General features: G+C 43.0%; 1 protein-coding gene across 1 annotated transcript in view; it reads left to right on the top strand.

The window, feature by feature from the left end:
* The first annotated feature begins 212 nt into the window (after positions 1 to 212).
* Positions 213 to 14,256, top strand: part of LOC148016672 (DEA(D/H)-box RNA helicase family protein) — a 33,784-nt gene continuing 19,740 nt past the window's right edge. The window contains exon 1 of the mRNA XM_087663852.1: positions 213 to 594. Coding sequence (XP_087519978.1) covers positions 259 to 594 — 336 coding nt within the window. The 5' untranslated portion in view covers positions 213 to 258. The remainder of the gene's footprint in view (positions 595 to 14,256) is intronic.

Here is a 14,256-nt window from a genome sequence, read left to right as displayed (position 1 = left end):
TTGAAATTTAACACATGGCGTTTTGGGTGGTTCATTTTCCATCAAACTTGTCCGTCTGCCCCTATGTGTAAGTGGTCCAAATCCATGACCCAAGATGGTCGAGTTTGCACGTGGACTTGTTAAAGTAAGTGAGCTGATGATGTAGGCCCAGGATATTCAAGATTTGTACGTCGGGTTTAAGAGACTATAGCGGATACTCACACTGACTTTGTAAATATCTTCGTGTTCATTCAGCTGAAGGCCTTAGCGATAGCATAGATGGTGTCTCTAGTGAATACGGGCCTCTCTCCATGGACTAGAGTCCCTGATACGGACGCCCTTCCTTCCTGTACGTTTCTAGGTTCCTCCCTACCGGTCGAGTTTGTGAACAGCAAGCGCTGCATCGCGCCATCGTTCAGGAAGAAATCCGATGCGAAAGCGCTCGAGGAGTGCAGGGGCCTTCCCCCTTTCCGACGGGAGCCTGTCGCCATTCTGTCCAGGGCCAAGCGGGCTCCATTCAGTCTCGCCAAGGCTGTCCAAGCATCATCATCATCATCATCGTCATCAGCAGCAGCAGCAACTAGCAAGATCTCGGAACCAACAAGACGGACAAAGGTGAGTGGTCGCTCATGAATGTGGATATTTATTCATCCCCAAACGAGAACGCTATTCACAATGGGCCGGGGAATTGAAGCTCTTTCTTGGTCGTTTGTGTCACAAATCTTGAAGAGAGAAATTATCTGCCATACATCTGAGGATGTGGAATATGTTTCTTTCAAAATAAATAGTGGCAGACCGTCATCTCTGAATTTGGGAAGCAAGAAAACAAGGTTCGGAATTTCTGAAACAAAGAAATTAAAATGTTTCATCAGGTTATACACAGCATCAGTTGAATAAGTGAAAATTGAGTGCAGGCTGTTTCACACATGCTCGCCCAATTAGTCCAATAGGTCAGTGCAGTCACATCGTCCACAACTGGCCAGCAATGAATAACAGAGTCCTTGCTAGGCATCTCCATCCATCAATGGACAATTCTACCTCTGTTCACGAGGCAGCTCCTATGCAAATAACGTGAGATGAGTTTGGAACAAGCTTTAGTCCACACATTTTACACAATTTCTTGGCAAGTATCTGTTCCTTGTTGTCCACATGTATTCACTATGTCTCAACACCTTTTATGCCCTTAGAAGGACATGTAAGTCATTACTTCAAAATGACAAAGCATAAACAAGACAATGTGAAGCAACTCAATTTATGATAATCATCACATAAGGGTTATCCCAAAGTGAGGGAGCAATGACAAAAATGAGCAAAGAACATAGCAAAATCCAAGTATGATTGACAATGAGTGAACCAATGTGTGTTGTGCGCCAAGCGGGGTGTCAATATATGGGCTCTCAGAGTGCAATGGATGTGGAAGCATATGACCGGACTGAAAGAAAATGAACATGGAGAAAAGAGGGAGAGAGAAAGAGATAATAGAATGTAGAAATGTGAAGTGAATGAACGCTGAAATGAAGAAGGCAGATACGTACAAGGGCTGTTGAGTGTATCTCGGCTGAATGATCTCTCTCTCCACCTAAAAATGCAAGTGAGAATGAATGGGGGACTGGCTAGCCTATAAATAGGCCCAAAAAATAGGGAAAAACTGATTAGGTTGGCTAGTTTTAGTTAAATTGGTCGATTGCTGCATAAATCAAATTGGAGCAATAAAATATTGCCTAAAAATGCTGCGCAGTAAGTGCACATGCCATGTGGCATCCTATGTTGCGTGTGTGGCCTACTTGATTGCCTAGAAATGTTGGAAACCAATTGACGATTGCATGGAACTATCCCATCTATATCCAAGAAATGCATAACTGTGTGCGAGAGTACTAGTTGTGCAATAGTACACTACCTGTGCCTGTCCAAGGGATGACTAAATCTTTGCTCTTGCCCTCTTAGATTCTAGATGTGGCATAAGGGTTAGGGATTTGGAGTGCCGTTGAAGAATAGCTTGAGGAAGAGTCTTCGTAAACAAATCTGCCAAGTTGCCTCTGTCTTGCAATATACTACATCAATAGTCTCATCCAAGATCTTCTCGTGAATGAAATGGTATTGTGCTTTGACCTAGCATGGAATACAGGATTCTGTGCCAAAGCAATGCAACTTGCATTGTTGCAATGAAGAGTCGTAGGACTTGTTCGAGGATAGCCAAGCTCTCCTAACAACCTCTGAAGCGGTTGTTTCACGTGGTTGAAGACATCGCTCAATGCTCTACCTCTATAGATGATAGGGCAATTGTGGGCTGCTTCTTACTACTCTAAGAGTTACCACTTGCACCCAAATTGAAGCAATATCGTGTCATTGACCTCTTGTGGTCAACATCTCTTGTCTAGTTTGAATTCGTCCAACCTTGTAGAACAAAGGTTTTATCTTTTGTACTTGTTGGATAATAAATACCCTGGTCAGGGGTCCCCTGCAGGAATTGCAAACTCCTCATGGCAGCCTTCCAATGAACCAACTTGGCTTCACTCATGAACCTTGCAAATAAACCTATTGGAAAACACGAATCAATTCGAGTGCCTAAAAGCCATATCGATGACCCAATCTATTGCCTTAGCAGGTAGCATTTGCCACTATTGATGAATCTGCATGGGCCATGTTGAGCTAAGAAATGCATTCTATTCTCATGAGCCACTTAACCAGCCCCATAACAAGCTTAATTTAATGAAAACCCTGAAAGGGGGTGTGGTTCGAGAGAGTTCAATGAAACCCTAATTTGGGAGGATTCATCCTCATCTATAAATAGATAAGATGCTCCCATTCTGTCTCAATCTCTTCTGTGCACGTTCTCACTCTTCGGTGGAGCTTTCGATCATTAGTCTTCTACCACGGGGTTGTCTAGCCTTCGCGGCAGCTGCTGCCACTCTCTCTCCATCAGCCCTTGTAGTGCCTTGGCGCCTTCCTCTTGGCTGTTGTCCACTGTCTGGTGCTCTTTCCTCTATTGTGTTTGACCCTATTCTTCATCGCCAGCATCTCCATCATCTGTTTCGGAGTTTGATGGAGTGGTGAATGCTTTGAGAGCACAGACATCATGTACACCTATGAACTTCACACATGTCCTCGATGTTGCTTGAGCATGAGGCCTCTTTGCATTTATAGGGCAGGCTTCTGTCTCATTATGGAGGATCAAGTGAGACTTTTGCAGCTTTAGAGAGGGTGACAGGAAGAAGTCATTGAAGGCCCAATGCTATCACTGTGGTAGGAAGGGCCACTTGTGGAAGGATGGCAAGGAGTTAGCAACCTCATGGAACAAGTAGGAGAAGCGGGATGCGGACTCCTTTGATGAGTCATCCTCTTTCTTAGACTTTGAAAAATGCAGTAGAGGAAGGAGCTACCAAGCCCTTCCGTTGATTTGAAGAAGCAGATTTCTTTTGCGCCTTGGACTTCTTCTTGGTCAGAGGATTGGATTCGGAGTCTGAGAAAGGGGATGACTCGTCGGAGGAGTCCACATCTCACTTCTTTTTCTTCTTCCACTTCTTTCATGAGGTTGCTAAATCCTTGTAGTCCTTTTGCAAGTGGCCCTTCTACCACAACGATAACACTAGACATGAAGGGCAGAGTGTGCAATGGCATGCGAGATCAAGGCGCGAACTGCAGAGCAAAGCTGAGAGTTAGAGGGAGTGAACGCAGAGATAGGTATACCAGTTTGTGATGGTACACAAAGAATAAAAGAATGTATTCATATGTTAGGGTACAAGGTACAATAAGGGTGTGTTCACACCCGTAAGACTACTTACACGGAGACGAAGGGACTTTACATCCAACAACCTCCCACTTAAAGGCCTGAAGTGGTACCTTTAAGCTAACTAACTCCCACTAAACGCATGCAATGCTCATGCTGAGCCTTTGCAAGAAACTTTGTGAGAACATCTGCAGGGTTATCTTAGGTTTTGACCTTAGTCAATGTGACAAGACCATCATCCAAGACCTATCGTATAAAGTGATACCAAACATCTATGTGTTTGGTACGTGCATGGAACATGGCATTCTTAGCCAGACATACTGCACTTTGGCTATCACAACCAAGCATTGGAGTATATGAAGAAAGACCAAAATCTTGATCAAATGGCCAAGCCAATTAGCTTCCTTAGAAGCTTTTGTGGCTGAAATATATTCAGCCTCTATAGTACTCAGTGCCACAATTTTCTGCAATCTTAAACACCAAGAGATAGCTCCACCAGCCAAAGTAAAAATATATCCACTAGTAGATTTTCTAGTGTCAAGATCTCCTGCCATGTCTGAATCACAAAATCCCTGCAACTCTAGTGTACCCTTTCCATAGCATATACACTTTTCTTGTGTACCTTTCAAGTATCTGAAGTTACATTTCATTGCTTCTCAATGTGGCTTGCCAGGGTTAGACATAAATCTACTCACAACTCCCACTGCATGAGCAATGTCAGGGTGAGTTGCAACCATGGCATACATCAAAGATCCACAAGCTAATGCATAAGGTATACCCTTCATGGTACTAGTAGCTGCATCATCCTTGGGGCAATCAGCTTTGCTAAGCTTTGTATGTGGTGGTAAAGGCACATCAAGAGGCTTAGCATCAACCATATTAAACCTGTCAAGTACTTTGCTGACGTACTTGTGCTATGAGAGAAACAACAAATGCTGCCCTCTGTCTCTTTTAATGTGCATGCCCAAAATGTGTTCAGCTGTCCCTAAATCTTTCATGGAGAAGGCTGAACTCAGCTGCCTTTTAAGAGCATTCAAAGTACCCTTATGCTGTCCTACAATCAGCATGTCATCCACATATAAAACCAACGCAATAAGGCTTCCATCATCAACCTTTTTAGTGTATAAGCAGTGATTTGCACGACTGCGTTTAAATCCATGGTTGAGAATAAAGGTATCAATTTTTTTGTACCATTGTCTAGGGTTTGTTTCAGCCCATATAAGCTGCGTTTCAGCTTACAAACCAAATGCTCTTTTCCTGGAATAACAAATCCTTCAGGCTGCTTCATGTATAGCTCTTCATCTAAGTCACCATGAAGAAAAGCAGTCTTCACATCTATCTGATCCAACTCTAAATCCAAGGATGCAGTGAGAGCAAACAAAACACGGAGCATAGTCATCTTGACCACTGGTGAAAAGACTTCTTGGAAGTCTATGCCTTCCTTCTGTGTATAGCCCTTAGCAACGATTTGTGCCTTGTACTTGGGCTTCCCATCAATACATTTCTCTTTGTAAACCCATTTATTAGGAATAGCTTTCCTATCCTTGGGCAAAGGTACAAGGTCCCATGTGTTATTTGCATATAGAAACTTCATCTCTTCCTACATAGCAAGCTCCCACTTTCTCTTGTTTTCACATGACTTGTGCCTCTTTAAATGTCAGAGGCTCACCCTCATAAGTCAGCAGAATGTAATCCAAAGATGGCTGAAACCTCTGTGGCTACCTTCTGACACGTGTAGATCTTCTTACCCAATGATCTGTATTATTAGGCAGTGGGCCTACATCCTGAGGAATGTGCACACCATCACCAGGTGGTTGATTTTCAATATTTTCTTGCTGCTGTAATCTGTTTTCAGCATGTTCTTCTTGCTGTCTTATTTTATCCTGTGCATCTATTTGTTGTCCATGATCTTCTGGCTGTAGCACAATAGGTTGCTACTCATTTTCAGTATCAAAAGGGACAGAATTTTCAGCTAATGGCGGTTGAATGATTGGCTGTTCATGCTGGAATTCGACCTTCTTTTTGTCAAGATCACCATGTGTAGCATTTTTCAGCAACTTTGCCTCATTAAATACTATGTCTTGGCTGCGTACTATCTTCCTGCCCTGAGGAAGCCAAACTCTATAACCCATCTCTCCCTCATCTCCATATCCCATGAAGATGCCCTTAATGGATTTCATGTCTAGTTGGGTCCTCTGTTCTATAGGTACATGCACAAAGGCATCACAACCAAAGACTCGTAAATGGTCATATGAAGTAGGTTTGCCAGATCAAACCTCTTCAGGAATGCCATTTTCCAATGCACGATTGGGAGAGTGATTGCATACATGAACTGCAGTTTTAAGAGCCTCTCCCCAAAACTGTTGCGGGAGATTAGCTGTGGACAGCATGCATGTGACTCTCTCACAAAGTGTGCGGTTAAATCTTTCAGCCACGCCATTTGATGCAGGATTATAAGGGATTGTCAACTCCCTCTTAATGCCATACATCTCACAAAACTTGTTGAATTCATTTGAGACATACTCACCCCCATTATCTGTTCTTATGGTTTTCAACTTAAGCCCTTTTTGTGTGATAGCAAAAGCATAAAACTTTTTAAAAGCATCCAACACTTCCTTTTTGCTTTTAAGTACATACACCCATGACTTTCTACTGAAATTATCAATGAAAGTAACAAAGTAGTGTGAACCCTTATACGAGTTAACAAGCACACATCAGAGTGTACTAAGTCAAGAGCATTAGACTTCTTAATGACACCAGAGTAACAAGGAGACTTCGCATGTTTTCCATATAAGCAATCATTACAAAATTTGAGACCAGAGCCTTTTACATCAAATCTTTCTAAAGAGGAGAGAACTTGAAGGCCTTTCTGGCTCATATGACTAAGTCTTTTGTGCCAAAGCTCCATCTGTGAATGGACTTCAGCCATAGCCAAGAACTTGCCAGGTAATACTTTACAATGCAAGTAATATAAAGTCCCCCTTTTATTGCCTTTAACAATCAGCATAGAGCCCTTATGGACCTTCCAATATCCACCACCAAAGGTAGTAAAATACCCTTTAGCATCAAGCTGTCCAACTGATAGTAGACTTTTCTTTATGCCAGGTACAAATCTGACATCCTACAAAATTAGCTCTTGGCCATTTTCAAGAGCCAAGTGAATGGTGCCAACACCCTCTATCTCACGTGCATAGTTATTACCCAAGTAAACCTTGCCTAGGCAACCTGCAGTGTATTCAGAAAATAACTTCAAAGAGGGGGTAACATGAAAAGAGGCATCGCTGCCCACTATCCATGATTGTGACAGCCCATCATGAGCCCATCATGAGCTGAAAGTAAGGCATCAATTACCTTCTTTTTGGTGATGTGCATATCACCTACTGCTGCCATAATGTCTGCATCATTACATGAGGCTACAACAAGTATCTCTTCAGTGTCAGAAAGCTCTTCAATCACCACACTAGATGCAACATTTGCCTTTGCAACTTCTTTTGAGGAAGAGCTGTCATCATCTTTCTTATCATTCTTCTTTTTCTTACCCTGCTGTTTCTTTCTTTCTTGCTCTTTCTTGAAGTACTGGCAATCAGGCTTTTTATGCCCTTTATGCCCACACTGATAGCATGTGATATCCTGTTGTTTGCCCTTGCTTTTGCTTCTACTAGACTTTCTTTTGATTTCTTCATTAAGGATTGAACCTCTTACACCATCAAAAGTCAAAGCAGGATTGTTGCTAAGTGACACAACCAAAGATTCCTAGCTGTCAAGCAAAGTTATCAATAAGAAAATAGCTTTCAATTTATCATCGAAAGCCGCTAAATTAGAGTCGTGCAATTGACTCAAAATCCCTGTGAAAGCACTCAAATGCTTAGATGCTAGCTTAGACTCATCCAACTCCATGTTCACAAGTTTACGCATAAGATGCACTTGATTTACAGGAGTTGTATTTTCATAAGTGTCCTTAAGCTTTTTCCATATAGCATAACCTATATCAAGACGCTTGATGTTTGTAAGTACATCATCAGATACTGCTATCTTAATGTATGCAATGGCCTTCTTATTAAGTCTAGCCCAATCCACATTGGTCATACCTGCAGGCTTAATCTCCAAGAGAGCATCTTCATAGTCCTTGAGAAACAAAATGCCTTGCATCCTATCCTTCCACAAGTCAAAGCCAATGCTATCAAACCTCTTGATTTCAAAGAGGGATTTAGTGTCATTGCTACTAGAAGCATTTGCAGCCATTTTTCAGCAATAAACCAGAAATTCAATGCTGCAATTTATGACAACAAAAATCAGCTGAATATTCAGCTGATTTCAGCCCAATTTTTCAGCAAATAATAGCAAGATTCAGTCCAAGTACATGTACAGCAGTAGAACGAATGACTTTCAGCAGTATGACTGCAATTTCAGCATGCATTAAATGCATACATCAATGCCAGGTAACTCCCACTTCAGCAATATCACCAAAAATACATTTGCACCAATCCCAGATCTGCAAATGATCACTAAGACTGCTGCAACATGAATAATCAGCAATACATCAACTCAATGGGAGCTGTCCAACATGTGTACTGCATACGTATGTGCTTGTATCATCTTCTGATACCCAAAACACCAAGAAATCTCTGCAATTTCTCCAAAATCGCACAAGCGGGATATAAAAATACTCAAATCACTCTGTTTATAACCACAATATTGCTTCAACAATATTTCCAAAGTGCATTTCACGCATTAACTTTGCCAAAATCCATAGATTTCAGCAAAAGCCCCAAAATTTCACTGACCGATTTGCCCTGATTGCATTAATACATGTTCTTGAAAGCATAAAACGGGCAAAATTAGCAAAATTTCACAAAATTTTGCAAAAGCCCCAAATTTCTCGGGTCCAATTGTGCATCAATGTTAGCCAATTTGACTCAGTTGAACAAAATTTCACCAATACAGCAAAACCCCCAAATTTTATGGGTCCAATGTTGAGAAATTTCACTCAAATGAGCAAAATTTCAGTAAATTTGGCAAAATCCCCAATTCAAACCCGCGCAATGTTTGCAATTTCTGACGCAGATGCCTCAATTTTGCATGAGTAGCACTCAATCTGAAAAGCCCCAGATTTCTAGGCATAAATATGCACAAATCTGAATTTTGTGCTTATGTGCGTGAACCCCTGTCAGGCCAAGGGGAAATTCAAGGAGAATTTTGGAGTGAAAAAAAAAGAATTTGTGGTCTTTAAAAAAAATGACGTGATGTAGGTCCGTTGACCTGCCAGTCATGTCTTGTCCTTTGGCTCGTCAACCACGCAGGTTGCGTCCGTCTATAGTCACACAGGTTGTGCCCGTGGTCCCGTTAGTCATGTAGGTTGCAGGTTGCGCCCGTCGGCAGTCATGTGTCACCTACTGCCATCCAGTCGCTTGTCGATTGTCGCAAAGCTGTCGACCAGCAGTCTCGTCCAGTCACGTCTAGTTCTTCGCCTGCGTTGGTTGTCAAGTGCTCACTGGACTAGGAGCACCAAAGTGCCCGTCTCCCTAGTCTTCGTCGTGTGCAGTTCTTGTGCGCTGGTCAGTTACACCTGGCGCCCGTCAGTCAGCAGTCCCTATTGAGCTTAGCATCCCTATTGAGCTTAGAAGTGGCGCGAGGATCGAGACACACAGTGATTGCTAGTAGTAGAGACATAGAGAGAGTGCGGAGTTGAGAGTGAGAGTGAGCACAACTTGTGGGTACAATGACAAGTGTACCTCTTTAAGTTTTTGAAATAGATATATATATATGAAAGTACAAGTGTGCAAGGGTGTGTTCACACCGGAGTACATTTAAAAGGCATGAGGGCCCTTTATTCCCAACAATCTCCCACCTAAAGGCAATGTGCCTTAAGAGGAGAAAAGAATCAGCCAAGTCTAGGTATGTACAAAGCTGAAATACATATATCTATCCAATTCCCATCATCTGTCGGCAATGAGCAAACCGCTTTGCTGGAAGACCCTTCGTGAGAAGGTCTGCAGGATCTTTGCATGAAAGACGGGATTCCGTGCTAGCATGATAGCACTTTGACTATCACAATGGAGAACAGGTAACTCTGTAATGCCAAGCTCTCCCACCAGGCGTGAAATCCATAAAGCCTCCTTGCATGCCTCAGTGGCAGCCACATACTCTGCCTCTGTAGTAGACAATGCAACACACTTTTGTAGCCTGGAGATCCAAGAGACCGCTCCTCCTGTGAAGGTAAATACATACCCAGAAGTCGACTTTCTGCAATCCGCATGACCAGCATAGTCTACATCCGTAAAGCCAACAACAGATGCCTTCTGCTTTCCAAAGCAGATGCACAAATCCTTAGTGTCTTTAAGGTATCTCATAATACCTTTCACTGCTTCCCAATGTTTTTTACCAGGGTTTGGCATGTATTTGCTAACCACTCCCACTGCAAAGGTAATGTCAGGACATATAGCAACCATAGCATACATCAAATTGCCAACAGCTGAAGCATATGATATGTTGGCCATTTCAGAATTCTCATCATCAGATGTAGGGCTGTTCTCTGCATTGAGTTTCACATATGGAGGCAATGGAACCCCAATTGTTTTTCCCCCCTCCATATTGAAACGCTGCAAAACCTTGGAGATATACTCCTGCTGAGATAGATAGAGTGATCCTTTTGACCTATCTTTGAGTATTCGCATGCCAAGAATGTGATTTGCATTACCAAGATCCTTCATGTCAAAGCTGCCATGAAGACTTTGCTTCAGTGAGTCCAAGGTATGAGTATCCCTGCCAGCAATCAACATGTCATCAACATACAGAACCAAGATAATCAGGCTGCCATCTGCTGCCTTCTTGGTGTACAAGCAATGATCCACTTGACTTCTATGGAAACCTTGAGACTGCATAAATGTATCAAACTTATGATACCATTCTCTTGGTGCTTGTTTCAGCCCATACAGACTCCTTTTGAGTTTACATACCATCTTCTCTTTCCCTTTTTCCACAAACCCTTCAGGCTGCTGCATATATATGTCTTCATGCAGATCACTATGTAAGAATGCAGTCTTTACATCCATTTGTATGAGCTCCATATCTTCAGCTGCAACCAAGCCCAAAATGGTTTTCAATGTAGTCATCTTGACTACAGGAGAGAAGATCTCATCAAAGTCACTCCATGTTCTTACTTGTACCCCTTTGTAACCTTTTTGCTCTGTACTTTGGTGAGGAACTAGAAGTGACCATCTTGTAAACCTGTTTACATAGAAGGGTTTTCTACCCTTTAGGCAACTGCACCAAGTCGCAAGTGCTATTTTTCTCAAGAGATTCCATCTCTGACAACATGGCTTTATACTATTTCTTGCTGTCTTGTCTACTGTCCATTGCTTTCTTGAAGCAAGATGGTTCACCACAGTCTGTCAGCATGACATAATCAGCCACATTGTTTGCACCAGGAATGAATCTATCAGGTTGTCTAGTAGCCCTAGATGATCTCCTAACCCAGTGATCATTGTTTGCTGGTTGTTAAGCATTTTCAGCTTGCTGTCCTGGCATTTCAGCTTGCAATCAGCATTAACAACTTGTTGTCCTGGCTGTTCCTGCACATGTAGTGGCTCATTATCATGGGCAATAGCTGGCTGATCATTTCCAGCATTATTTTCTGCAGTTACAAGTTCATTTACAGCAGGTATTTGCTGTTGTACAGCAGGTACATTTTGCTGTCCAAAAGGCTTTTTTTCCCGGAATACAACCCTACGGACCTCCTCAGTCTTTTCGGGCTGTTTATGCATGCGATCTTCCCGGAAGATAACATCATTGCTACGTACTACTCTTCTTTTTTCGGGATTCCATAATCTATACCCCATTTCACCCTCGTCACCATATCCTAGGAAAATGCATTTACAGGACTTTGGCTCAAGTTTGCTGCGTTTTTCTTTACAAATGTGCACAAAAGCCTCGTAGCCAAACACTTTCAAGTAAGCATATGAAGGTGGCTTGCCCAACCACGCTTCTTGGGGAACTCCCTTCCTCCAAAACGACCTGTTTGTTGACTAATTAATAAAGTGTACGGCTGTCATAACAGCCTCTGCCCAGAAACCATGGGGTAATGCAACATGAGACAGCATCGTATGGACCTTATCCTGTATGGTCCGATTCATATGCTCTGCAACTCCATTTTGGGGTGGATTATGAGGGGCAGTGAGCTCCCTCTTTATCCCTTTGCTGTCACAAAACGCTTGAAAGGTCTTGGACACATATTCCCCACCATTGTCAGAGCGAAGACACTTAAGTGTCTTGTTAGGCCGATTTTCAACCAATGCCAAGAATTTTTTAAACTTATTAAGCACTTCATCCTTGCTACGAATAGGATAAACCTATACCTTCCATGTAGCATCATCGACAAAGGTGACAAAATATTTATTTTCCCCTAAAGATAATCTTGGCATCTGACATACATTGGAATGTACTAGCTCTAGAGGAGAAAATTTCAACGAAAGAAACTTCTTATGAGATGTCTGTGCATGTTTACCATAAACACAATGATCACAATGCTCAAAATCAGCATAACAAAGACAAGGCAAGTAACTCAAACGAGAAAGCACTATCATTCCAGTTTGACTCATGTGTCCCAACTGGCAATGCCACAAAGAAACACTTGGCTGCTCGGTCACGGCAATAACATGATCACTCACACTAGATACATGGAGAGGATACAAGGTATTACTTCTACAACCTTTGGCAATTACTCTAGATCCCTTACAGATCTTCCATTTCCCATCACCAAAAGTGGTATGAAATCCATTGTCATCTAGCTGCCCTGTGCTAATCAAGCTCTTCTTGAGCTGAGGTACATGCCGTTCATGCTCAAGTGTGAAGTCGGAACCATGCTGAAACTGTTAGCAGTCATGTTTGTCATGCCTTGTTATCTCCTGCCTGTGAGCCTTAGTCTGAGTCAGACGAGGACTTTAGGAGCTCTGACTTGTCTATCACTTGTTTTGACGGAGGAGGTAGCTCATTCTAGAGCACTCAGTTTATTGCATTTCAGTGCATTTTCTCCTCCAATCGGGATTTTATGTGCATTTCCCGGGGCAATTTTTGCATTCTTCAGCCTGCCTCACCTACCGGACATTGTCCACCCTTTCTGGGATTTTTCTGAGCATTCTTGGCATTTTTACCAGCATTAAATGCTGGTTGGATCAGCATTAAATGCTGGTCGGACATATTTATGGCCTCAAATTTCAGGTCGGCAGTTTTTGGGTTTTTTGGCTATTTATAGCCATTTCCCACTTTGCAATCAGTTGTATTATCATCTTCCCTCCTTCCTTGGCAGGTGCACATTCTGACTTCGTCATCTTCCTCCTTTGGTGTTGCCGTCATCATCAGCCTGATCTGGTGCCCTCATTGACGCTTCGGGCTGCGTGGAGGGACTGATCAGTCCATTTCAGTGTATTCAGCATTCATTTCAGTCAGTGCAGATTTTCTTCCTTCATTTTCTGCTCTCTCTCTCTCTCTCCCTTTGTGTTCGTGTTTCTTCTTCCGTTGCGTACTCTCACATGGTATCATCGCCTAACTGAGAGTACAGAGGAGAGCTGCCATTGCAGAGGAGGACACCATCAAGTGCAGCCTTTCTTTCCTCCTTTCCAGCCCTTGGCGGTGCTGTCCAGGCTGAAACGCAGCCTTCCATACCTGCGTTTTGTTGTTTTGCAGCATCAGGAGTAGGCGACAGTTTTCTAGGTGTTTGCAGCCTGCGTTTGCATCAAACGCAGCCAACAGGAGGTGGTCAACATCAGCAGAGGAGAAGGCGTCATCATCTGGAGGATAGGCGATAGTTTTTCTCTCCAGGCGGCAGCATTTTCTCTCTCCTCTTGCAGGCGACATCTTCTGGGTCTTTTCTGACATAGGCGGCTCCATCTTGACTGTCTATTGGTTGCAGATTGTTTGGTGATTGCAGATATAAACGAAGATGTCTTATCACCAGTTCTTTGCTGATTCAGAGGATGAGGTCTCTATTCCTTCCTCTGAGAGACGGAGAGACTTTCGTGCTAGTTCACGTGATGAGCGGAGGTCACCTAGCCCATTTGACCGAGATCCCTCTATTCCCCGTTCTCTCCATGTTTCACAGAAGGCTCGTTCTACTAGCCTTCATATGCCTTCCATGGCACCCTCTATAGAGGTGCCCGTACTCCCTTCTTTGCCCAAAGAAGACTGGCTTGATGGTTCCAACTACTTGCTTTGGTCGTGTAAGGTGGAGTGTATCCTTGATACCTTCGATCTTTGGGAGTTTGTTACCCACCCTATTTCCCGTCCAGTGAAGGATTCCACCGTTGGATCATCGATAGATCGTGCGGCCTTATGGGATCGGCTCAACTCACGAGCTCGATCTTTCCTCTTTATGAGCTTACAGGATTCTGTCCTAGTGCATGTGCGCAGGTTGCGGAAAGCAGCGGAAGTGTGGACAAAGCTTGCTTCTTTGTACCATCAGAAGACTTTTGCCCATTGGATTACTCTCGAGAAGAAATTACGGATGCTCGTTGTTGATGATTCTTCTTCCATGAAGGATCATATCAACAGGTTGG

This window comes from Lygodium microphyllum, chromosome 23, assembly GCF_053477565.2.
Source record: "Lygodium microphyllum isolate KBCC chromosome 23, Lygodium_microphyllum_v1.1.10, whole genome shotgun sequence".
NCBI classification, from domain to species: domain Eukaryota; kingdom Viridiplantae; phylum Streptophyta; class Polypodiopsida; order Schizaeales; family Lygodiaceae; genus Lygodium; species Lygodium microphyllum.
Note: the sequence above shows the minus strand (reverse complement) of the source record. Positions and strands in the feature narration are given on the sequence as shown.